Here is a 26,798-nt window from a genome sequence, read left to right on the forward strand (position 1 = left end):
TGAACCTGTGATCCTCCTGTCCCAAATACTGGAATTACAAGCACCACTATGCCAGCTTGGAGTTATGTTTTAAATTCTCCTCTTTGACCATAGGCTGTGTAGATTACCCACCTTGTTGTCAATGCCATAGACCTTGGGTTCACTTGTGGGATATTCTGAACACCAAGAAAGCAATGGCACTAGCTAGTCCTCACCTGACCAGAAGAATCGATGATAATGGCTCACCTGTAATGTACACACCGCAGGTCAGACCCAGTTCCAAGTGCTTGGAAGTTGTTTCTCACAACCACCTTCAAAGTAGAAACAATTACTCTTCCATTCTACAAATGGAAAAACCAACGCATATGGAAGTTGAGTAATTTGCCCAATTTCACACTGCTGGTTAAACTTGTCATGGCTTATTTTAAACCACAATGCATCGACTTGAGCTAGCAGTGGAATCTGATATTAACCAATAGACAAGAGAGGACAAGGATTTTGGAGGCAAAAGATCAATCAGGATTCTTCACAGAACGAGTGACAGGTGGTGAATACCTGGGCATAGGCAAGAGCCCTGGAGATGGGGGGTCAGGACTAGACAGAAAAGGTGATTAGAGAGATGCTACAAAGAGACCACCCAAGATATGGTCCATATTAGACACGGGTAGGCACAGGGAGAGGTCAGCATGATCCTCATGTCCAGCTTGCCCCTTCATGAACCAAGGCAGGGTGTACAAAAGGAGGAATGGATTTGGGGAGAAGAATTCGTCCAATTTGTGATGTTTGGGTTTTGATACCTGTGATGTACTGCCTACCAAACTAAAGTTTGGTAGGCCACCGAGAAGACAAAGCTAAAGATAGAATTTATGAGTCATGGGGCCAGATGATAATGTTCAACCCAAAGAATGAGGACAGAGGGGGCCAAAGGGAACCCCACCATGTCAAGTCTAGGTGAAGAGAGCAAAGGAAGCAGAAGGAACTGACCAGAGAGGAAAGAGAGACAGGCCATGGCTGACGGCCCGAGCCCAAGGGAGAACCCAGCACAGCAGATCTCTAGAAGAATCAAGTCAAGGAACATCAAGGCCTTTGACAATCAGGATGCCATCGAGGTCTTAGCCAGAGCAGTTTGGGTAGAACAATCGGGGCAGGAGCCCAGTGATATCATGAGAAAGAGGAGTAAAACCACAGCCTGGTGGAGAGGAGCTGGAAGATTGTAGACTAGAGGAGGGGGAGGTACATGCCTGCAAAGCCAACTCGATTGGAACACTACACTCTGAATCACATTCTTTTCCATCTTTCTATAGAAACTCCCAAATTATCACCTTATTGACTTTATTCTGATCATAGATAATACATAATGAATACCTTCTCTGACACAAGTATGTAACTTTGATGTTTAATTTTAAACCTTAGAGATCTGTAGAGTAGACAGTATTATCATCTCCATTTTAAAGATGAGAAAAGTAAGGTTTAGGGAGATGAAACAGCTCATTCAAGCTACAGGGCTCATGAGGGAAAGACCCACTGACAAACCTGGGCATGTGACTTCAGTCCTTTGTGCTTAATCTCTGCTCTGTGACCCCCTGCCACAGAGGAGCACAATTTGCTCCCATTTCTCCTGGGTCTATACATCTAGTTGGTTTCTGCTTCTTTGCTGTGTGTGCATCTTTACGTTTCTGCTGAGTTCATTAATACACATCATCAGTGACCTGGTTTTCTTCTTTCAGCCCCATCTCACTGCTTCTTACTTGTTGAGAGCTGAGTGATTAGCACACTGGACGCTGTGGGTGGGCTGATGTATGACGCCAAATACTAGGAGTTCCTCCCTGCCCTTCACAAGAAGGAAAAGAAAAAGAAGGCATTCATCCAGGAAACCCACCAAGTTATATCCTGAACTATGAATGCTTATCCCAAAGAAGCTTAAAGGAAAGCATTTAGCTAGTGATTGAAATGATTTAATGCAGAAAACTATGCTGAACACAGAGCAGTTCTAGCCAGCACTTTAAAGCCATTGCAAAAGATTTTCTAAGGATTTGTAAATTCACTGTCAAAGGAGATGAGAAACACTATCCTTGGTGAGATAAAGATGAACTCACAGGAGCTGGAAAAACAGTTGATTGGGTTTCAAGACTATATAGTTTTTAGATGTGTATATAACCCACAGGAGGATAATTTCAGAACATGAAGCTTTTGAGATGATTCATTAAGTTAATGCTGTGCTAATAAATGCTTTGAGTTCCAGAACTTAAACTCTCTAGACATCCCCAGCCTTCCCAGCACTATCATCCAGAGGCAAACATACCTAACACTCTCGTAGGAAAAACATTTTATATTTTGACCCAGGATATGCACACTCGTGTGCTTGTGCATGCATACACACATGTGCACACACACCCATACACATACATAACAAAAACAAAATCTTCACAAAATAACACTTAGCCTCACTGCCGGGTGTGGTGGTACACACCTGTAATCCCAGTACTTGTAAGGCAGAGACAGGAAAATCACAGGTTTGAAGCTAGCCTCAGTAACGTAGGCTCTCAGCAACTTAGTGAGACTGTTTCCAAATTAAAAAATAAAATAAAATAAGGTAGGGCTGGGGGTGTATCTTGGAGGTAGAATTCCCCTGGGTTCAATCCCCAGTACTATTACTACTACTATTACTACTAATAATAATAATCTCTAGTCCTGCAGGGTGTGGTGGCATGCACGTATAATCCCAGCACTTGGGAGGCCAAGACAGTAGATTCAAGGCCAGCCTCAGCAACTTAGCAAAACCCTCAGCTACTTAACAACTTAACAAATTGTTATTTCAAAACCAAAAATAGAATTTCAAGGATACAGCAGTGAATAAAACCAGAATAAGTAAGGTAATAATAAAGGATATATTGATTTTCATCATTGCTACAAGTTACCACAAACATAACCAGATGATAAATATAACACAAATTTATTATCTTACAACGTTGGATGTCAGAAGTCTTAAACAAGTCGAGGTCTTAGCAGGGCTGTGTTCCTCTTGGAGGCTGTAGAGAGCATCCGTTTCCTTGACAAGCATGTTGGCCTATTTCTGGAGCTGTGCTATTGACATCATTAAAAAAGCATGGGAAGTTCCAGTGTCTACTGTAGCTGCCCACTGTTCTAGTTTCAGATGTAATCTCAATGCATTTGTTTTATTTCAGGGAAAACTCGATGCCTTGTGGGTCCTACTAAGGAAAGGATATGATCGTGTGTCAGTGATGCGGCCGCAGCCAGGAGATACGGTAGGACTTCTTAATGGTCACACATACAGGCCCACGTGCACTTTTTTTTTTTTTTTCTCTTTCCCTCCGTCTTGGTAGAGCTGGAATCACTCTGGGTATACACATCTGGCTATGACTTCCTGTTGTGACAAATCAGACACTCATTTTCAAAATTCTGGTTATTACAAGATCTTACATTTTGATTTGCTTCTCTGAAAAGGATTTTGACAGAAGTGTGCTGGGTTTAACTTCCTAGAACTGGAGTTTTCCATCTGGAGCTACAGGGAATGACCGAGAGGGGCTGCTCGTCCTCAGCCACCTCTCAGTGGTATGGAGCACAGTACCAGCACCAAAGGGTGGGGTGGGGGGAACAAAAGCCAAAGAGACCTTCTGCCACCTTCCAGCAGGTGTTGGAATCAGCCAAACAGACGATGGGGTGATTTTCCACCCTGGGTGAGGACTCATCCAGACGCTGTCTGGACCAGCCTTGGAGTGTCTCCAAGTAGGAGGGGAGAGTTAGAAAAAGGTGGAGCCACAGAGACCTTCGAAACCTTTCAGTCCCTGCCTTCATTTTGTAAAGGAGGAAATGGACAAAATAAGTTGCGTAACTTGCTCTGATTCCGAAAGTAAATAACAATGACGAATCGACCGCGGCTCTATCGATATCACTCCATTGCCATTTCTTCCTGGAGAGCTAGTCTTTCCCCCACAATCGTCACAGAGCAAGGCTTAGGACCGAATTTCTCCTGAGCTGCCAGCAACTTGTATCTTCCATCCATTTCTTGGGAATGGGGCCCATTCATCCAAAGGCAAGATAAAGGTGTTTAATTTAGAACTCTCTTCAAGTCAGGCTGACCTGGAATTTGATTTTGATTTATCAAAATAAAGTAAAAAAAGAAACTGATTCTTGTTGACTTTTGCAGACAAAAACACAAATTCTATATGACACAAGGACCCAGTCAATACAATATTTATCAAATACAATATTTATCAAATCTGAATTTGATTTCCCTCCTGGCTAGAAAAAACTGTAGGCAAGCCACCTGACCTCCCTCTCTATTTTGTTTGTATAAGGTAGATGACAATAACTGCTTTGTAGTGTGGCTGGTGGGAAATAATACTGTTTTTTTAAGTATTTGGTTCAGTGCTAAACATATAATAGCTATAACTCTCAATGACAAATACTATTGTAATTAATTACTGTGTGCTTTTCTACTGTCTGTGATGTTTGATGCAAGACTTTAAGCCGTGTTGTAATCAGTGTCTAATGAATATGCCACATCTTTGCCTCTCTCCCTTCAACACGGCACCACTGGCAAATACTGGAGCGGGAGCCAGTAGACAGGTCCCTGCGCCCATGCTCCCTCTGCCCCCGGTGACAGTGAGTAGTGTGTGGCTGAGGGACTTTTCATGGCTTGTGCAGGCCACTGACCAACTAGCTGTTCCTGCTCCAAATTGTGGCAGGGAGAGCAGGAAAGTCTGTTGTGAAATCGGATCATATAAATATTGTATTGACTGGGTCCTTGTGTCATATAGAATTTGTGTTTTTGTCTGCAAAAGTCAACAAGAATCAGTTTCTTTTTTTACTTTATTTTGATCTTATTCATCATAACAGAACTCAGATATAGATAGACCCACATCCCTTGTCTATTCAAACTTTACAATACCTGTGAGGCCGTGACCACTAACGGAAGATAAGAGGTTTCCCCTGACTCTTTCCTGGAATTACTAATTATAAATTGGGAATATGATCTTCTTCAACAAGGAAATATAATTTTTGATACAAGTATATAACATTTTAAAATACACAGTTAAACTGGGCTGCTTGTCTTTTTTGTTCTATATTAAAACTACTTAGTACTAGATTCATGCTTTTATCTTTTTTTCTTTCTTTTTTTTTTTTTTTTTTTTTTTTGGTGTGTGTGGTATTGAGGATCACACCCAGGGACATTCTATTCTAAATCTGAGTTACACCCTCCTTTTTTGTTTTGTTTTGTTTTTTTACTTTTTTTTTTTTTTTTTTTTTTTGGTGGTACTGGGCTTCCTGGAAACCCTTCTCCAGGCTACACTCCCAGACCTATTTTTTTTTATTTTTTTATTTGGAAACAGGGTCTCCTAAGCCAGTGCGACTGACTTCAAACCTGCGCCTGACTTCAATCCTCCTGTTTCCGCCTCCCAAGCGCGGGGATTACAAGCGTGCGCCACCACGCCCGGCTACATTTATTTTTTAATGTGCTTTTATTGGTGCATTATGGTCCCACATCATAATGTAAATCATGTTGGCGGTGACATAATGCCCACAGCACTTGGTGGACTCACCCCCCACTTCCCCATTTCCCCCCTTCCCAATACAGAGTACTGAGATTAACGTTGGTATTTTCACATATGTACACCTAGTCGATGGTAGTATTTCCGTTAATAAACCTCAGTCTCGCCCTCCCCTTTCCTTAGACCACCTCCCTGGCTCCACTGAGGTTTCTCTTCCATTATCTAAGGTCTTTCTGGTAAATGAATAACTCCCTAGTTTGTGCATATGTTTTATATGTCCCTTCATGTTCTGTGACTGGTTAAGCTCACTTAACACAATGTTCTCCAGGTCCTTTCATTTTCTTTCAAATGATATAATTCTGGTCTTCTTTCTTGCTGAGTAGAATTCCATTGTGTGGGTATCCCATAATTTTGTAATCCATTCATCTGTTGACGGACACCTAGGTTGGTTCCATAATTTGGCTACTGTGGATTGTGCTGCTATAAACATGGGTATGCATATATTACTGTAGTTCTCTAATTTGGGCCTCTTTGGAAAGATACCCAGCAGTGGTATAGTCAGATCATATGGTGGATCCATTCCCAGTTTTCTGAGGACTCTCCACACTGATCTCTAAAGCAGCTAAACTAGTTTGCCATCCCTCCAACAGCGTAGAAGAGTTCTTGTTTCCCCACATCCTCACCAACATTTATTGTTCTTTAACTTCTTAACGATCACCATTCTGATTGGAGTTAGATGGAATCTCAGTGTAGTTTTGATTTGCATCTCCGTGATTGCTAATGATGTGGAACGCTTTTCCACATATCTATTGGCCATTTGCATCTTTTCTTTTGTGAAGCATCTATTCAATTTAGCCGCCCAGTTCTTGATTGAGTTACTTCGTTTTTTAGTATAAATTCTTTTAAGTTCAACAAAAACCAATTTCCTTAGCAAATGTGAAAATTTTACAGTTAATAGAAATGAGCATAGGCCATAAAGCTAATACTCACAGAGGTGTTGGCCTTTTATATTATATATCTGGTTTCTGTGGAAATGAAATATTTTTAGCATTCTTGAGATCCATCTTACAGACTAAGAAAAGTAATAATAATAATAATAATAATAATAATAATATACCTAGAGTAGGGCTTCACAGTACTATTTTGGTGACAAAGCACATTGCTGGTATACAATTCATAATTTTTTTTCTTTTTGAGCATCTGAAAAAAACAACTCCACTTAAATATGTTAACATTCCATTCTCCACTGATCATTTTGGCAGAAACAGATTCATAAATTAGGTCAACCTAAGAAGCAGAAAGAGTGTCAGAAAGAGGAAGGGAAAGAAATGTATAAGGCATAGGAACCAGTAGTGTTCAGGGCACAGACTAATTGTATAAATACAAGAACAATGGGCTAAAATCTAATGGAATTTCTTCCACCGAGCCACACCTAAATTGGATCTCTTCTTTACTAATTCTGAGTGAAAGTTCCTGTTAACATTTAAAGATGTTCCATATGTTTTTGAGAAAAACTGTGCCACCTTCCTTGAACTGTCCTTCCCAGTCACACAAAATAAGTACAGGAAGTGAGACCTACCTAGAACACACTTGAACACATCATCAGCACTGTTGAAAACGGTGCTGGACCAGTTTACTTTTCAATGGACTCTTTGTAGAAATTATGCTAAAAATACAAGATGTATAGGAGAAGTAGATGCAGTGAATTGTGTTCCTGTAGTCACGGTGATGGCCACTGACTTCTTGGTACACACATGGAGTTACACAAGAACAGTCACAGATCACGTAGGAGCAGGAATTCAAAGCTGCCTATGGCTGTATGGAAAAGCACCCCAGGGGCCAGGAGGACCACGTTATAGGTCGGTCTGCATCCCTTCTCTGTTTTGTTTTGTATAACCTCAGGAGACTCATGAAGACCTGCATGTCTTGCACAGTGATGACTGTTAAAAAGTCCTCAGCACTGATTTATGAGGCTGACCACATTTTCCATAAACTCAAAATGACTACATCCAGCCACGTGCTTGTGAACAAGAGTCACAGGTTCTGAAGTTTTTCTTTAAAACAAAACAAAAACAAAAATCACCTAATTACATTCTCAGTTCCATACCAAATTGCTTCAAACACATGTTGACCTCACAGAAACCTGGCAGCTCTTCCTCCTCGCTTCCTGTCTGCTCCATCCTCCTCCCAGCTAGCACATCCCAGAACTGTGGATGCAGGCACAGCCCACCAACGGAGCCTCTGAAGTACTTCCACCCCCACCATAGAGCAGGGGCTTTGGGAAGGGCCCAGGGCCCAGAGCCACAGCCCTTCCCAGGGCCGGCGCCCACTCCTCAGAGCAGAGCAAGCCCCATGACAGAGAAAGAATGAACAGGATGGAGTCAGGAGATGGGACTGCTTCCCATCTATATCCCCCGTCTTCCTCTCTTGGCCTAGGGTGAGCTCATGGTGCCATTCTTCCTTGGAAACCACCAGGAATCTCTGGGCCAACATAAAAGAGAAAGTGCCAGAATTAAGTGACAAGCCAGTAACATCTCCCCCCCAAATTTTAGACATTCACTAAGTTTATGGCATGTTTTGCGTGAACCATCCCTGCTGTCAGTAAAGAGCCGCTGTCATGCCTGCCCTTTTTGTTTGTTTTGTTTTTTCATTTTTGGGGACTGAACCCGGGCCCTTGTGCACGCTGGGGAAGTACTCTGCCAAGTTACAGCCCCAACCGTTATAGTGAGCGTTCTCTGTAAAGCTTGGATCTCAACATGCCCTTCTCAGCTTCAGGCTTGCAAAGAGTTGAGAAAAGCCCCAAATCCTTAGCTTGACTTAAAAAGGCCCGCCCAAGCCGGGCATGGTGGTGCATGCCTGTAATCCCAGTATGTAGGAGGCTGAGGCAGGAGAATCACAGGTTCAAGGCCAACCTCAGCAACTTAGCAAGGCCCTCCACAACTTAGTGAAAGCCTGTTTCAAAATAAAAAATAAAATAGGGCTTGGGATGTAGCTCAGAGGTAAAATGCCCTGGGTTCAATCCCCAGGACCACAGATAAGTAAGTAAATAAATAAATAATAGCCCTACCATTTGTCTTAGTCTGTTGCTCTCCCCAGATTCTCTCATTAGCTCCAAATAGGCTCTGAACACGTGGGATTAATTGCTCGCCCAGTTGTAAAAATGCCAGAACCTTCTGTGTATGTACCTGTGCATATTCTGGTTTCTCTGCTTTGGAATGGCTTCTCATCCTTCCTACTTAATAAACTTCTATTAGCTTAGTAATATTGTTCATCATCTCTATGGCATCCCTCTAAAACACAAAAAGTTGCTGGCTAGATGCCTGCATTAAAAGATGCCTTGCCAAAGCAGAACACATTGGACAGAGACCAAGCTAAAAGGTGTCCCACAGACACTTTCCGGGATGGTCCCCACAGCTTTCTGCACACCTGGGCCCACCATATATGGTTGCCTAATACCCCTTTTAAGGTTATGTCATCTTTCATTGTGTGTCTGCCCTTTGGGATATTTATTTCCAAGTGCCTATGATTATAAACAAAGTTACAATTATTATTCTTGGTGCCAAACCATCCTACCCATTTATGGCTGTTTCCTTAGGAGGAGATTCCAGCTCTCTGCAGCATCAGATGGCACACGGAATTCTAAAGCATTCATCCATATTGCCAAATTGCCCTCCTGAAAGACTGTACAAATTGACTTTCCTATCAGCATCTGTAAGGAGCTCATTTTCCCATGCTCACCAGCATTATTAAATCCAGATATTTGATATGCTCATTTAATTTTACTTTTTATTGCTGGTAAAGTGGAACAATATTTAAAATGCTTGTTTTCTTTCATCAGTAGCCTGTACATGCTCTTCTAGTTTTTCTACTAGATATGTTTTGGGGTTTTTTTTATTTGTTTGTTTGTATTTTGTTTTTTGTGGTACTGGGGATTAACTCAGAGGCATTCTACCTTTGACCTACACCCCCAGCCCAATTTTATTTCTTATATGGAAACAGGGTCCTGCTGGGTTAACGAGAGTCTCACTCTTTGCCGAGGCCATCTTTGAACCTGTGATCCTCCTGTCTCAGCCTCCTAAGTACTGGGATTACAGGCATGTGCCACTATACCCAGCCTGCATTAGATATTGTAGGGTTTATTTTCTATTAGATATTGTAGAGTTGGTTATCTTCCTAATTCATCTTCATTGACACATTAAGCAAATGTTTTGAAGGTCTACTTTGTGTCAGACCCTGGGCTATGCATTAAGTATACAGTGCTTACTCATGAAACAAAGTCTAGCATATTATATGGGGGAGCAAATTTTTTTCTATTCTATCATTTACCTTTTAATTTTTAACAATACATTGAAGCTATAGATAATAAAATTATTAGATAATAATTAACATGATATCTCATAATTTAAGAAGATTTACATTCTTAAGTCATCTAATAACTTTACCAAATAGATAAATCTTAGCTAACAATGCACCAATATAAGTCTATTAGTATATATATATATATATATATATATATATATATAATCTTTATCATTTCTGCCTTTGCTGTCAAACTTAAAACAGACTTACATACTCTCAGAGAACATACATTTTCATAAAAATTTTCTTCTGCACTTCTCCTTAGTATTTTGTGTGTGTGTGTGTGTGTGTGAGAAAATGCAAGTTGTCACTTTTCTGTGTCTTTATGGGTATTTTAGAGTAAATTTAAGGAAGGCTTCTTTTGAGAGCTACCACGTGTCATATTAAAGTCACTGGGCTTGGTGACACATACCTGTAATCACAGTAAATGGGAGGCTGAGACAGAAGCATTGCAGGTTTGTGGCCAGTCTTAGCAACTTAGTAAAGCAAGACGCTTAGCACCTTAACAAGGCCCTATTTTAAAAATAAATAAAATAAGCCAGGCCATGGGATACCTGCTTGTAATCCTAGTACTTCAGAGGCTGAGACAGGAAGATTACAGGTTGGTCGCCAGCCTGAGCAATTTAGCAAGGTCCTCCACAACTTTGTGAGACTCTGTTTCAAAATAATAAATAGATAAATAAATAAATAAATAAATAAATAAATAAAATGGGCTGGGAGTGTAGCACAGAGGTAGAATGCCTACCCCTGGGTGGAAAGAAGAAAAGAAGGAAGGACTTGGGTTGTTGCATGAAACTAGAATGCCCCTGAGTACAATCCACAGTACCAAAACAACAACAACAACAACAAAACTAGAAGTCCTGGTTATAGTAACAGAAACTATAACAGAATAATTTTATACCTAGCTGGAATGGTATCTCGCATGCTTTGGAGCGTGGAGGTGATTTGGAGTGACCATGGGTCCTCGCATTGGGCTGGACCAGCGCTGCAGGTAGACTCTCTAGGGAAGCAGATTTCATCTTAAGGAACTGAAAAACATGAGTTTTAACAAGAGCAGAGGCTGCGCCTGACTGATGCCCTGGTAACTAATGTTACCACATAGGGATAAAACAAGTTAAACCATAAGCTGATGTCAAAGGTGATTCACACGGGCGCCGTCCCCTCTTTCCCTCCTGAAACAACTCAGCGGCATCTCTCCACCTTCCTTCAGGAGCCTGAGAGTCTCATGGGCCCAGGGGAAGTGGCTGATCTTAATCTTCACGTGCTTCGGCAGTCCCTTCCCCCAGGAAGATGGTTAGCCTTCATTCTGGCTGCTATGATTGTTACTGATTGGGTAAAGAGGATGGAAACGGGAAAACAGAACTCTTTCTCGTGTCTTTTCTGGCTAGAATTCAACCTACCGACCAGCCTGAGCCCTCCCTAGTCTTTGTGTCAACATGAACTCCAACTCCCCCTTCTCATGCTCCTAGAAAGCCCCTCCAGCTGGGTGTCTTTTTTGGTTTTCAGCTCCTTAGTTGCTCTCAGATCTGGCATGAAAAGGCTGGTACATTCCATTGCTATCTGCGCACGAGTACCAAGGCACACTCCGAGCTTGTTTTGCAAGGCTGGGTCTCCTCGCAGTCAGAAGAGACCCGAGGAAACACACACGTAGAATCACATAAACAATGCTTGAAGCTCAGCTGAAGCACAGCCCCAGAAATTGTGAAATCTCTCCCGGAGCTCCAGCCCCAGGGCCGCCTTGTGCACAGCTGTTCCCAATAAAGGAGCCGGTCACATGGGCACCGCGTCTCCCTGCTGCTGCAGAGCCTAGACTGATGTGGGCAGGTTGTCTCTCGAGGGAGCATCCTCAGCCTGGTCCTTCCAAAGTAGAGGAGCCTCCCTCCTGTGGTGTAAGCAGACCTCAGGGGAAGTGTCCGAACTCTGTTTCTCTCTCTCTCTCCTCTCTTCTTCCTCCTTCATTGCATTCCCACTTCTCCCCCTATTCTGTTTTATTTTCATTTTTCCCTCCTTCTCTGCAAATTTTTAAGGCTTCCCAGGGCTACCTTTCCTCAATCAAACATCTATAGCACTCCCACAAAGAATCCATTTCTGGTAGGGACACCCATTGGGATAGGATTAAGTCTTTGTTCTGGCTTCCTGGAGTTCGTGTATGTTATGGAGAAAAGAGGGTGGAGCATTGTATAAACTGCAGACAGGTACAGAAGCACAGTCTCACTCATGAAAACATTGGGGGTCCCTATGATGTCCATACAACAGAGCACAAACTAAAGCTCAGGAAAGGTGATTAACCTTTCCAAGGACACACAGCTAGTAAGAGGTGGATCCTCTGAGGCATGAATTCAGGGCTTTCACAAAGCAGATTCCTGCAAAGCAGATACTTGCTGAGCCTCTTCCATGAGCTGAGCACGCTGTTGGGAAACCAGGCAGAGTGGGGAAAGAAAGGAGAAATAAGTTAAGCCCCAAACCTCCAAGGTCACATCCTCTAAGTGGAGTGAAAAAAGGAGAGGGGGAGCGTGGAGAGTAAGAAGGACCTGGCAGAGAAGAAGGGGCAGAGTAAGAAGGACTTACAGGAAGATGCTACAGCACCGACCAGGGGAGCATCCTCCGCTGAGCTTCGCTCCTGCCTGCACCATTCCACCACGGCCAGTGTCAAGTGGCTGGAAATTAGGATAGAAGCTGAGAGCAGTCTGCTGAGGAGGTAAGCAGTGAGGAGGCCATGATCGCCTGGTACTCCAGGCTCTGTGGAATAGTACAGGCAGGTGCTGAGCGGGGGATGGAAGGAGTGGAGAAGGTCTGGAGTTGGAAAGGATGCTGCTTCTGTTTAAGATGCGGCCCCCTGAGCGTGACTGAGTGCTTGTGGCAGACCTAGCAAAGAAAGGGGGTGAGCAGAAAAGTTCATGGAGAGCGTCCAGGAGCCCTTAGGAGACAGAGTAAAGAACCTGCGGACCTACAAGTGCATTTCTTGGTGACGTAGGTGGCAGAGCCCAGGCCTGGTTGAGGACAGGAAGCTGAGGGCTTCCTGATGAGGCTGGAGGAGCTGGACCACTGGAGTGGAGCTCCAGAGGAGAGAGGGTGTAGCTAGGGAACCCGGCTGCACCCGTCATAGCGAGTGTCTCTGCTTCCTGATGCAAACACAGTGTTGTCTGGATTCCATAAAAGGATCAGTGTTAAGTCATTGAAATAGATGAGACTTTATTTTCTTCCCTTCCTTCTTGAAAACTGCAAATGATTTCAGAGAATTCAGTTACATCTATCGTAACATGTGTAAAAAGCTTTCACACCTGGCACGGTGGTGCACGCTTGTAATCCCCGCGCTTGGGAGGAGGAGACAGGAGGATCGTGCAGGTTCGAAGCCAGACTCGCTGGCTTAAGAGACCCTGTTTCCAAAATTATATATATATATATATATATATATATATATATATATGTATATATATATATATATATATATATATATATATATATATTAGGTCTGGGAATGTAGCCCAGAGGTAGAAGGGTTTCCAGAAACCCCAGTACCACCAAAAAAAAAAAAAAAAAGAAACTTTTAGAATTATTTGCTTAGGCTCAAATCAGCAGTAAGATAAAGAATCAAGTTATCTATAAATTGAAGTTGTTACATGAAGGTCAAGTTTTTCTTGCATAATAGACAGTACATTTATATTGCCTTTGCTTTGGGGTTTTTTTTTTTTTTTTTTTTTTTTTTGTGTGTGTGTGTGTGTGTGTGTTACTGGGGATGGAACCCTGGGGCCTTCTACCTCCGGGCTACATTCCCAGACCTATTTTATATTTTTTAAATTTGGAAACAGGGTCTCTTAACCCAGCGCGGCTGGCTTCGAACCTGCACGATCCTCCTGTCTCTGCCCACCAAGCACGGGGATTACAGGTGTGCACCACCATGCCCGGCTTTATCTTGCCTTTGAATAAGCAAATCTTCAAAATTTCTGTCCATGTTTGACACGGGCTGTAAGGCCCCAGCAGAACTGGAGAAAAAGCCCAGCACTGTTGGGTGCTGACTCTTGACCTTTTAGAAACTTTTGTAAGAAGTAGGTCACTTAAGAAAAAAGAAAGAGAAAAGCAAATCATAGGAAATATTCCTAGAGGGTGTGATTTATTTTGGCACAGCACCTGCTCTGCGTGTTTGAATTCTCAGTAGAATTCATTAGGTTCTCGCCCTTGGAAATCTGCCCTTCGCCGTCTCGTTGGAAGGGGAAGATGAGTACTTAGAATTCTTGGCTGACTTTCCTGAATTTAAAAGGAACACGTTCAAAACATCCTCTATCCACAGCAGAACCCAAACTGTACCCAAAACCTGCAAAGTTCACTTTTTAAGAGAAGCCAAGCCCAAAGTGGATGCTGCAAAATACACCATCCTGAAATTTGGTTTTCTCGTACCAACTACAACCAACAATAGAAAATGTCTCTAAGTGTGAAGGTAATTAGGTGTGGTTGAGAGTTCTCACCTCCCTCCTCCATCACCCTCTTCTAAGGCCCATAATCAAGCTCTTCTTTTTCCACAAGCATACACACTCACACTCTCACACACTTCTCCTTGTCCTCCTCCTCACCATCATCATTTTATATTTCTGCTTAGGACTTTCAGCTTCAACATGCCTCATCTCCCAAGCAGCTGCAACAACAGAAGGTCAAGTCTCAGTATCAGGTTGCAAATAGCAAACGGGGGAGAGAAGTGCTGGAGGCTGAACAAGACAGGGCGGGTTATGAAGCGCCCCTGTGCAAATTCTCTGACCTCATTTCTTCTCTTCCAAACAGCATTAGATTAAGGGAAGTAGGGCTTGGCTGTGAAGATCTCCCCCAAGTGCATAATCTTTTAGGAAGTTTGCTATTTTGTCCAAATATGATGTTTATGTCTAGTCACTTGGCTCCTGTGAGCCTATTCCTTCAGCTGATGGCACTGAAAAAGGTCATCTCTAGGGACATTCTGTAACTCTGTGACAGGTCTCATTTGAGAATGTTCATAACCCAAGCTGGCAAGAAGTTCTGTTTTAGCATCAAAGTTTCGGGTTGAGAAGGTGAGACCTGGACTGGGAGATGAGCTTAGGGAATTCACAGCGGAGGGAAGAGCTAGCCCACTGCAGACCATCCACACACAACCATCTGCTCGAGGCATGTCCATGACCACCTCACCTCAACCTGACCCTCAGTCCCAAGCGTGGACTGGCTGGAAATTCCTCATAATTCCAGTCCCTTCGTTTTAGATGTGTGAAAGTTGAGGTGTGGAAAGTTGGTAGAGACCCCTGAGCCCTCCCCTGGTACATTATCTCATCTGTTCTCCATCAACACATTACTTAATCCTCTTCTTGCTTATAAGAAAGATGAATCTCAGCACAGGTAGAGCTGCTGAGTTTAGCACCATCTGACCATCAGACTTTTCACTCCATGAAAAAACTGAAAGCAATTTGTGGGAAGGGACCACAGCTCGCATGCTTTCTGCTTTCCCTCACAACGCTGAGGATGTGCTCTTTTTGCTTCCCTGTCTTGGGGGTTACCGCATTTTCTACAACCCCCTGGTCACTGCTGTTTGTAAACTTGTATGATGGTCCCTTCTTAGGCAGCTGCAGTAGAGTCGTGAGCAAAGAAACATCCTATAAGTCCTCTGTCCTGTAAATCCTTTGTGAACTGGTAAGGACAGTTCACGAGGTTTTCTAGGGACACCTCTAAATAACATGAGACTGATGATGGGCTATTAAAACAGTAAAGGAGCCGGGCCTGGTGGCGCACGCTTGTAAAACCCGCGCTTGGGAGGCAGAGACAGGAGGATCGCACAGGTTCGAAGCCAGCCTCAGCTTCTTAGTGAGGCTCTCAGCAACTTAGTGAGACCCTGTTTCCAAATAAAATATAAAATAGGTCTAGGATACAGCCCAAAGGTAGAAAGCCTCCGGATTCCACCCCCAATACCACCAAACAAAACAAAACAAAGCAAAAAAACAGTAAAGGGTCATTGGAATTACTATACACTTTTTTTGTCATTGCCATTTGTTAATAATTTTGGCCTTTTTAAAATTTTTGTTTGAAAAAAGTCAATTTAAAAGTGATTCTCGCCGGGCTTGGTGGCGCATGCTTGTAATCCCTGTGCTTGGGGGGCAGAGACAGGAGGATCACGCAGGTTAGAAGCCAGTTTCGCTGGCTTAAGAGACCCTGTTTCCAAATTAAAAAAAAAAAAAAATATATATATATATATATATACACACACACACACACACACACACACACACACACAAATGAAATGGGTCTGGGAGTATAGCCTGGAGGTAGAAGGGTTTCCAGGAACCCCAGTACCACCAAAAAAAAGTGATTGTCTTGCCAGGAATGATGGCACACACTTGTAATCCCAGCATTTGGGAGGCAGAGACAGGAAGATCTCAGTTTGTGGACAGCCTCAGCTACTTAGTGAGGCCCTTTGCAACTCAGTGAGACACTGTTTCAAAAATAAAGAATAAAAAATAGGGCTGGGAGTGTAGCTCAGAAGTAAATGTCCCTGGAGTCCATCCCCAATACCACACACAAAAAACATGATTCTCTGAGGCTTATTAAGTCTCACTTGAAGTACATATCACAAAAACAAATCTGTAATATTTAGTGGTTTTCAAATATTTTCTTTCTTCTTGGCTAATACCATGTAGAGTAAGGTCATGTTCAGAGTCCACAGGTATGACAGTTAACCTTGGGGATGCTCATTCCATTCCTCTGGCCTTCTGCACCCCTGTCCATTTCTGAGGTCTACTCAACATTTAGACTGGGCTGCCTCTTGAATGGTAGCTGACACCAGGCAGTGACCTCGGTGACTGGCATGCCTCGAGGACTCTGGGCACAGCCTGTACACAAACTTGACTTGGGAGTTAATCTTGTGTAAGCTTTTCCATATACTCTCCTGGTAACCGAAGGTGAATTGTAATGGGAAGCCCTAAATGTCAGAGTCTGGAAAATTGAGCTTAATAACAGACAACCATTCCCCTTAGTGGTATAACTAATAAAAGTGGGCCCAATGGAAAATCCACAGTGGAGTCATTGCTGTTGCTATACAAGACAGAAGTGTGCCCTCCTTTCTCTTTCTACCAGGGAAAGTAGTTCTGGCCGAGCCAGGCTGGGGTTCTTAGGGCAGGTAGTAGAGAGAAATGGAAAGGAGGGTGAGTAGAAAGAGTGCCCATAGCCGATGAGGCCGTTGCGTCCCTGCTACATCATACTGTAGGGGACACCATGCAGTCCCCAGAGGCAGCCAAGTCATCTGCAGAACCAAGGCCACCTTCTCTGCTTGCAAACAGTAAGCACACTCACCCCTAAACCAGGGAAAAACACATGAGAACTCCCCACGGCCATTGTCTCCCCTACACCCCATTGGCTCTCCTTGGTTTTTCTGCACGAGATCCTCTGCTGTGGGGCCAGAAGTTGCATGTAATCTTCATAATCAATTAAAACAGGATCTCCTGGCAAAAAGTGCACCTTACACATAATTAGCATCAAGCCATATTCCATATCAGGCCACTCATAAGCAACACGGAGGCTTCCAAAAGAGTTAAGCTACCCCCGTGAAAATTCTGATTTTACCCAGCAAGGTAACTGTGCGTTCAGATTTCTGTAGACTCCGGTGCTCCACTAAATATTCTGACCCTCAGAGTATCATCCATGGCCAGGCTTTTGATAGCCACCTTGTCATTTATGAGACTCACCCAATCCATATTTAAAAAAAAGTCCAAAACAAGGATGATTAAGGATTTCTGAGTCAAAGGACAGCACATAATTTTGGGATAGGTTTGCTCCATGATAATTCTTTTGCTTTCTCAAGCCCATTCCACTGATAATATGTTTCATTCTGACCCCTTTTCCAAGTTTGATTTTATTTTAATGGCAACAATCTAATTATTGAAATTCTTTAGCTGTGTAAACCCATGCAAAAACTATTTCTCCAGGAATGAACACGGTTTCTCATAAATCTTGCCCAGAAATGCTAGAGTGAGAGGAACAGTATTTGAATTTAAAGGAGCAATCTTCTGATCACTTCCAGAAGTGATGGATGGATGGATGGATGGATGGATGGATGGATGGATGATTGGATGGATGGATGGATGGATGGATGGATGGATGGATGATTGGATGGATGGATGGATGGATGGATGGATGGATGGATGGATGATTGGATGGATGATTGGATGGATGGATGGATGGATGATTGGATGGATGGATGGATGGATGGATGGATGGATGGATGATTGGATGGATGATTGGATGGATGGATGATTGGATGGATGGATGATTGGATGGTTGGATGGATGGATGGATGGATGGATGGATGGATGGATGATTGGATGGATGATTGGATGGATGGATAGATGGATGGATGGATGGATGGATGGATGATTGGATGGATGGATGGATGGATGATTGGATGGATGGATGGATGGATGGATGGATGGATGGATAATTGGATGGATGGATGGATGGATGGATGGATGGATGGATGGATGGATGGGACACAGTTTGTGATCTAGCCTGCACTCAGAAGAGCCCTCTCTAAAGAGGTGACAGTGGAGCCAGCTCTGGTGGTACACGCCTGTGATCCCAGTACATAGGAGGCTGAGACAAGAGGATCACAAATTCAAAGCCAGCCTCAGAAACTTAGCGAGGTTGTTTCAAAAAAATAAATAAAATTAAAAGAGGTTGGCAGAGTAGCTCAGAGGTAAAATGCCTCGGGGTGCAATCCCTAGTACCACAAAAAAAAGGTGACACTGAAGGTGAGATCCAGATGGCTGCCCACATCAAAAATGAGTGAGAACTGGGCAAAGCCTAAAGGCCTGAGAAGAGCTGGGCATCTGGCGGAAAGCAGAGGCCAGCACAGGCCCGGTGTGGAAGAGACGAGAGGGTGGTGGGTGCAGAAAGGAAGGCAGGCCTGGCAGCCAGGGTATCTAAACTAGGGAAAGGCATTTGGCTTTTATTCTGGGTGTAACATGAAAACTTCTAGAGAAGAGGGACTAGTAAAGGATAGACATGATCCAGTTCACGTCTACAAGACTGCCCTTGACAGTGAGTCCCGATTATAGAGTAGAAGCCGGGACATCAGTGGGGAGCTTGGTGCGCTGGTCCAGGGCGAGCAGCAGTGGTGAGGTTGTGCAGGGAGAAGTAGACAGACTCTTGACAGTACTGTGGAGAGAAAGCCAAGGAGATTGGCTGATGGCGATATACCTGACTGTCCTCTGGCCGCCTTCACCTCCCACAGTCTTCCCCTGGGAAATCTAATCCCTTCCATAATAATGCCCAGGAAGCAGAATGGAACTTGGGCAGATTGTCGCCGTTTATCACCCCTTTGTTTTGCTTTGTTAACGCCTTGTCCTGCCTAGCTGTTAGCCTCTTATTCCTCTTGACCTTTGAGACACATCCCTGATAAATAAGGAGGCCTTGGTGTATTCCAGATTGTTTCAGTGGGAATAGAAGTAAAAGGGATTCTATCCTTCTGGCCTCCTGTTGACTGGTAGGAAACTAGCTGTTTGTACATTCACTTCCCAAATACCATTTGAAAACCAAAAACGGAAAAGAATACAGTGCTGATCATCCTCAAATGGACCAAGCACATCTGAGACACAGCACAGGGCAGGCTCTCCCGAGTAGGGGATGAGACAGGGAAACTGTGCCTGAGAACCAGGTGGGATGTTATATGCTTGTGAAAACATGTAACAACGAATCCCACTATCGTTTATAATTATATCAATAAAAATAAAATTATTTTTTAAAAAAAGAACCAGATGGCGAGTCATGCACGGTGGCTCATGCCTATAATCCCAGCTCTGGGGAAAACTGGGGCAGAAAGATCACCAAGTTAGTGAGACCCTGCCTCAAAGAGAGAGAGAGAGCCAGAAGGTGTGTTGTCATGGTGATTAGTTGTTTGCTGCTGCTGACAGTAAGATGAAGAGAGAGGTCATAGGTGGAAGGGCAAGCTGGAGGCCAGAACTGGCCTGAAAAGACTACAGAGAGATGTGACTGAAGCTTTTCCTTAGAGATTGCTCTCAGACTATGGCTAAGCCAAGAAAGCTCGGAGGGTACGAGATCAAAACGGGTTACCAGTCAGCAAACGTGTACACGTGCATGCATATGTATATGCAGCTCCTTCCCCAGCCAGTGAAAACATTTTCTTGGCACATGCACTGAGCTTCATTAGTACCCCAAGGGCAATAAATGTTCTCAGTGCTGAGGAATGAGAACTCGCCCTCATTCACTTACCAACACAGCCGGTTTCTTCCCAGGAACGCAGAGGGGGGAATTAGCCGTGGCAGCAGGTGTTAGACACATCTGTGTACACTCCACACCCACCCCTCTCTGATTTGAAGGAGTTCTTTGCGCCCACTGCCTGCCCACACAAGATGTGTCTTGCAGAAAATTTAATCTACAGCTGTTCATAGGTGTCAAATGAGTTTGGGAAATACTCCACTTAATAATGTAAAATGGGTTTTCTTTTTCTCGTTAGGACTTCAAAGATGCTTTAAAAAGCTAGTGTGCATTGGGACTCTTAAAAGGGGAAAATATCATTTATCATATCCCAAATTTGTAAATTACTGATCTGTTTTCAGAACTAATGTCCCACAGGATGCACTTTGGGAAATGCTGGGCTAAGCAGCATTTACCTCACTGCCCTCCAATCAGTCAGCCCGTGCCTGGCCCTCGGGAGTCCTGCACAAGCCCGGCTGCCTGTGAGGCCTTGTTTCAGCCCACAGGCTGATGTGTTTTCACCTCTGGACCCCTGCTCAGATCATCGCCCAGCCCAAATTCCTGTGCCCCTTCCCCTCCTCTTAGTGTAACTCAACCCAAGTCCTGTCTCCTCTAGAAGGCTTTGCAAGTTCTTTCCAGGACTCAAAGATGCCTCCTACCTCGGAACCAAGGTGATGTTACTTAGCATTTGGTATCTGGTTTCTATCCCTCTGTATCACATGGCAGGTATCCAGTAAATTCTCTATCAAGGAGGAGGAGAAACAGGAGGAAAGTGGAGGAGGAAGAGCACCAAGAAAGGCAGGGGAGGAAGAAAATGGAAAGAAGGAGGAGGAGAAGGACCAAGAGGAGAGGAAGAGGGGAAGAAGGAGGAGGAGGAGGGGAAGAAGGAGGGGGGGGGAGGAAACCAGGGAGGTGACAAGCAGAGAGACTATCACCAGATCTTCGATGGGATCCTTTTGCTAAATGTAGGTGGGAGGCAAATCCAGGGAAAGCAGCTGTGACCACTTTGTGGGAAGATCCATGAGGTTCCTCTTACAGGACCAGCCAAGGCAAGGCTCAGGAGGCTGGCCTGGCCCCAAGAGGGACATACTTTGCTGAAAGGCAGTGCCCATTTGCAGGGCATCAGCTCCAAATGGTAGGTGCAGAAAGAGGAGGTATAGACTGATCCTTAACCTAACCTGGGCTTTCATAACACATATGTATACACATTAATGAAGTAGCATATAATTTATTTTCCTTATTGTTTTTCTATAAACAATGGAATATACTATACAGTAGTACTAGAGGTTAAAATTAATAGCCCACAAAGTACAAATTAAATCATTCTTTTTTTGTGTGGTATTGGGGGTGGAATCTAGAAGCTTTTTACCTCTGGGCTATACCCCCAGACCTATTTTATACTTTATTTGGAAACAGGGTCTCACTAAGTTGCTGAGAGCCTCACTAAGTAGCTGAGGCTGACTTCGAACCTATGCGATCCTCCTGTCTCAGCCTCCTAAGCACAAGGATTACAAGTGTGCGCCACCATGCCTGGCTCAAATTAAATCATTCTAAAGTCACTGATGTAAGAGGCTGAGAGCCACAGGCAGTGTGAGCCCAGCACACTCACTACGTAGACCTGCAGGAGCTCTGCTACTTACAGCTGGGCAGTCTATAACCTAATTTTGGCCAAATGGCCAGCTGCCAGATATGGAGACACAAGAAACGTTCCCATGTCTGCTTCATGCTTCTAACTCACACAAAAATGGCCACTCCTTTTCAACAAACTTGTTTCTTCAACGGTACTAGACTTTCTTCTCTTCCTGTGTATTTAACAAACGCCAAACAAAAATGGCGCACATTGTCAAGAAGATTTAACAGATATCTCCCAGAAGAGCCCCTTCCTTGGGAGATGCCAGTCCGTTTCTGTTGACTTAGTTGCCTTCAGCAAAGGCCCAGGGCCTCGCCAGCGCTCCACCCTGGAAAAGCTCATTCTATGGAAGCCCAGCCGGGCGGGTTCTCAGACTCCCGTCTCTCACACTCTGTTAAATGCCCAGATGGATTTCTTTCATGCTTGTGCATAAATTCCATTTCACGGTGTCAGGGCAACACCTCCGTCAGTCTCCCAAATGCGGTTCGTGGAAAGAGCCTGGGCCTGGACGCCAGGTGTCCTGGTTCCCCAACAACATTCCCCTCTAATTTTTATAAGCTGCAAGCAGATGACCGGGTCACAGGTGCCAGCACTGAACGAGCGTAACGGGCCAGTGAGGGGTGTGGGAAAAGGCCAGCCCAGCGCCGCTGGCCCACAGAGCAGCAGCAACTCCAGCTCCGCGCTGAGTCCCAGCGCCGAGTGTGGGTAGGACCCCACCCCAGGAGAGCGCGCCTCGCACCTGTGGGAGGAGGACGAGGAAGTGGCGCTGGGGTCCCCAGGTTCAGGGAGACCAAGCCCCCTGCCCTGCGGCTTCTTGTCCCCAGCTCCCCCATCCTGTGCTCTCTTCTGAGTGCCGGTAGCCATTTATGGAGCAAGAAGATGGTCAAATCTAGCTCTGATTTGTACATTCCTTGGCTCCTTGTGAACTCCCTTCGTTGAGAGAAATTTTTCTCCCGCCGCCAGTTACGATCATAGCAGGCTCTAGAACTTGTCGGTGGGCCCACCATAACAAACGCACTCGGAATTCAGTCATTGGCAAATCCTAGTCGGGAGATTAATCAAAACCTTTCACTTGATTCAGCGTTAAATCTCCACACTGCGAAGGGGAGGGCGGGTGGGGTCTCCTCTGCCTCTCCACTTTGCTCTTCTCCCCGGTCCCCACCACTGCCCCAAGCCGAGTTCTTTTCTGTCCCAGGCAGGGCCAGGCAGGCAGAGGCTCGTCCATGAACGGCCCTCATCAGGCGACTGTGCTTTGTGGGCCTGGCCCTGCTCAACGATGACTCTTTCTTCTCCTGGGCTGTTCTTCGAAGTTTCTTTTCTCCCTGGCATGAGCAGATGTTTCCGTATTGCCAGTGTTGGCATGTGCCTGCCTCTGCAGCCCCTGGTCTAGCAGTCACCCCAGCTCCTGGATGGTGAAGTCTTTCTGTGCCAATGCATGGCCTTTTGAACAGATCCAAGATGACTGCCTCTGAACCCTCCACCCGGCTCACACCAGGTCTTCGGGAGTCACTCTTCTGTTGCCAACCCCCATTGTGGCCACCTCAGTCCTGGACCCACAGGCCCTCTCAGTCATGACAGCTGTATGCTCTCCATCTTCAGGGGCCTTCTTTTCAAAATTCCATAGGGACAGCCTTCCTAATTGCGGCTAATTGAACAGCCTTCAACTAGCCTCAATTAGGACGATTCAATTAGGACAGCCTTCGTAATTGAGGTCGATGGAAGCCTCCCTCTTCTCCCAGAGATCCCTGTACAGAAACTTTGCCCACCCTGACCCTGTTGACAATCTCCATCTGGCCAAGGAGGCCAAACATCATGGAGCCAGTTTATAGATGTTTCTTTGCAAATTTGCACCAGTTGGTTAGGTAGCTCATCAAAATCCCTTTCATCTTGGAGCCCACTCAAAAACCTTCCTTTTAGCCAGGAATAGTGGCATTCACCTATAATCCCAGTACTTGGGAGGCTGAGACAGGAGGATCACAGGTTGGAGGCCAGACTCAGCAACCTAGTGAAATCCTCAGCAACTTAGTGAGACCTTGTTTCAAAAATAATCAATAGAAAATGCTGGGGGTGTAGCTCAGAGGTAGAATGACCCTGGGTTCAACCCCCAGTACCAAAAAAAAAAAAAAGAATTTTTTTTTTTTTTTGGTACTGAGGTTCCTGGAAGCCCTTCTACCTCCGGGCTACACTCCCAGACCTATTTTTACCTTTTTATTTGCAAACAGGGTCTCCTAAGCCAGCGCGCGGCTGGCTTCGAACCTGCGCTATCCTCCTGTCTCTGCCTCCCAAGCGCGGGGATTACAAGCGTGCGCCACCACGCCCGGCAAAAAAAAAATTTTAAAAACTCCATTTTAGCATTATTAAACACTAATCTATTTTAACTATCTATATATTCAAATATAAGTATCACAGGAGCATGGACTTCACCTGGTTTATTCACTACTATATCCTAACCTATGATAGGCACTCTATAATCTATTAAGTAGACCCCTGGCCCCCAATCTGCTTTAGGAATAGGAAATGAGATTACTTTTATTCATTTGCTCCCTGGATCTGGTTGAGGGTTGGCCCATAGTAAGTAAATTTAAAATAGAGACAGAGAGACAGAGAGTGTGAGAGACATAAAGACTGGGAATTGAACTCAGGGGCATTCTACTCCAGCTATACCCACAACCCTTTTGTTGTTGTTGTTTTGTTTGGAAACAGCCCCGCTAGTTTGCCGAGGCTGTCCTTGAACATGCAATTGTCCTGTCTCAGCCTCCCAAGTACTGGGGTTATAGGCATGTGTCATGATACCTAGCTAAAAATAGCTCTTAATGAATTAATGGGCCTGGGCAAAAGACCACATCTCTCTAGGCACGATTCATGGAGACTCTGCTGGCCCAAAGCATCTCTCCTATCCTTCTTCAAATTTTTCACATGGCCGTACCGCTTACAACTCTGCCAGTCACAGATGCTCTCGGCCTGTTTGAGACTTTCTTGATAATGCACGTCTCTCCACTGGGTAAACGGAAGCCACCAGTCATTTGCACTTAAGACAATTGGATACAAGGAAGATACTAGAAGACTAGCATCAGGGGGCCCAAGTGATCTAGGAGGAAGCTCTGACATTCAAGTTGCTGGGGCGCGTGGAGAGGTTGACCAAGGAGACCGAGTGTACCAGGAGGTGAAAGGGAAGTGGGAGACTCAGCCAATATTTTTCAAAGCTTCCCTTTAGCACTCCATCCTCCCACACAATTTTTAAGAATTAGTTAATTTTTAGAGCTGGACGGAATCTTAAATATTATCAGATTCTGTGGTTTTTTTCAAACTGTTTTGAGCCAAAAAGAGAAGTCCTTACTTAAATGAAATTTTACCAGAAGCCCAGTAGAAAAAACAGATAAGAGGAGATAATAAGGTCCTAAGAGGCAATGGACCTATACCCACACATATGTACACACACATACACATATACATATACACGTAAATATACACATGCACACATAGACTCACATACACGCACACATACATGCACACATATACTCACACACATACACCCTCAGATGCTAAAGTGTTCATGAAACTATGTGCAAACACATTGAAAGGCCATGGTCATCCTCAACCAATGCCATGACTTGGAGGCTAAACCCCAGAGGTCAGAAATAGACACTAGACATTTTCTTCCTCCCTCCCTCAAGGAGCCAACTTTGTTCCCTCCGCTTACCAAACTCTCCATCTCTTCTGTAAACATTTGCCAAATCAAAGTAAGAGCACTGTCCTGGGGCACAAGAGACTTGCCCCATGAGTTAAGGCTACCAACAGGAATTCACTCGGTGCTTGCCATGTCCTGGACTTTGTCTTTGACACCCAGAACAAGTAGCCATGGCCGTTGACCGCACTCACACGGTGCTGTCCGTTCCGCCCTCTCCCGAGCTATCTACTTTGCAATCTAACGTCCAACCCACATCTTTCCATCTTTCCCCTCGGTGCGCTTTGAGACACTGTGTGAGATGATTTGCTGAACATGGATAAACTACATCTGTCAGCCCTCCTCTCTGGATCTAATAAGACTTGCAGGAAAAATGAGGTTTGGCGCAACTCACTCACTGCGAACCTTTGCTCACAGGGATGACCACTGCTTCCTGTCTTTGGAACTTAAAAGCCATCTGTTTAATAATCTGTTCTAGCTTCCTGCCAAGGACTGACGCGCCTCTCTGCAGTCAGCAGTTCCCACCAAAAATGCTCGGAGCCTCAGGGCCTCCTACCCCTGCTGCTGGCCGGTGTCTAGGTCACAGAAATGGCTCTTTCGTCCCTAGTTCCTTGAGGTTTTATTGGAAGGTACAGGCCACTCACCCTCTGAGAGCCCATGTGAAGCGTGGAGAGTTCAATTATTTCTTATCAGCAATACTCTTTCGGGGCTCAGAGTTGCTTGGCTGAGCATGTAAGAACAGAAACAATACCTTGAAACAGAGCTAGGTTTGCAACCCAGCCCTAATTCTCACTGTGCGGTTTTGGCTAATTATCCCCTGTGTGCCTGTAAAATGAGCTCACGGGAGAGTTGGGAAGATTTAATACGATTTTGTGCATGAAATGCTGAGCCCTGTGGCTGGTGCATCTCAGCACGGTTGTTATTGCAAGACTATGACCTCATCGATCCACGGGCTGGGGATGGGCAGAGCGCAGACTTGGGTGGAGAGCCTGTGCGTGAGGGGAATATTCATACCTACCCAATTATTTTTCAGGTACAGGAGGTATACAGAACAGACCCCCTTCCTATAGAGCTTGGATTCTAGTAGAGGGGGGAAAATCTTAAGAGAGTGACCCAGGAGGAAAGGTTATTGGAGTTCATGCTCCCAGCCCTCTTGTGATGACTGCAGAAATGTCAACCATGCCTTGATTGATTCAAATTAAACTGACAAGATTCAGCTGCAGTGGGTTTTACATGTTCTGGGCCACTCTCTGGAGCCATTATTAAAAAAAAAAAAAAAAAAAAAAAAACACAGCCGGGCGTGGTGGCGCATGCTTGTAATCCCAGCATTTGGGAGGCTGACCATAGGATCCCTGTTCACAGACAACCTCAGCTACTTAGTGAGGGCCTCCGCAACTCAGTGAGACCCTGTTTCAAA

At 44.6% G+C, this 26,798-nt stretch overlaps 1 protein-coding gene across 1 annotated transcript in view; it reads left to right on the top strand.

The window, feature by feature from the left end:
• ANTXR1 (ANTXR cell adhesion molecule 1) overlaps window positions 1-26,798 on the top strand; it is a gene marked incomplete at both ends in the record, with an annotated part of 238,604 nt that overhangs the window by 180,634 nt on the left and 31,172 nt on the right. The window contains one exon of the mRNA XM_080711616.1: window positions 3,165-3,245. Coding sequence (XP_080567742.1) covers window positions 3,165-3,245 — 81 coding nt within the window. The remainder of the gene's footprint in view (window positions 1-3,164; window positions 3,246-26,798) is intronic.

Source organism: Muscardinus avellanarius, assembly GCF_963383645.1.
Source record: "Muscardinus avellanarius genome assembly, chromosome: 15".
Classification (NCBI taxonomy): Eukaryota; Metazoa; Chordata; class Mammalia; order Rodentia; family Gliridae; genus Muscardinus; species Muscardinus avellanarius.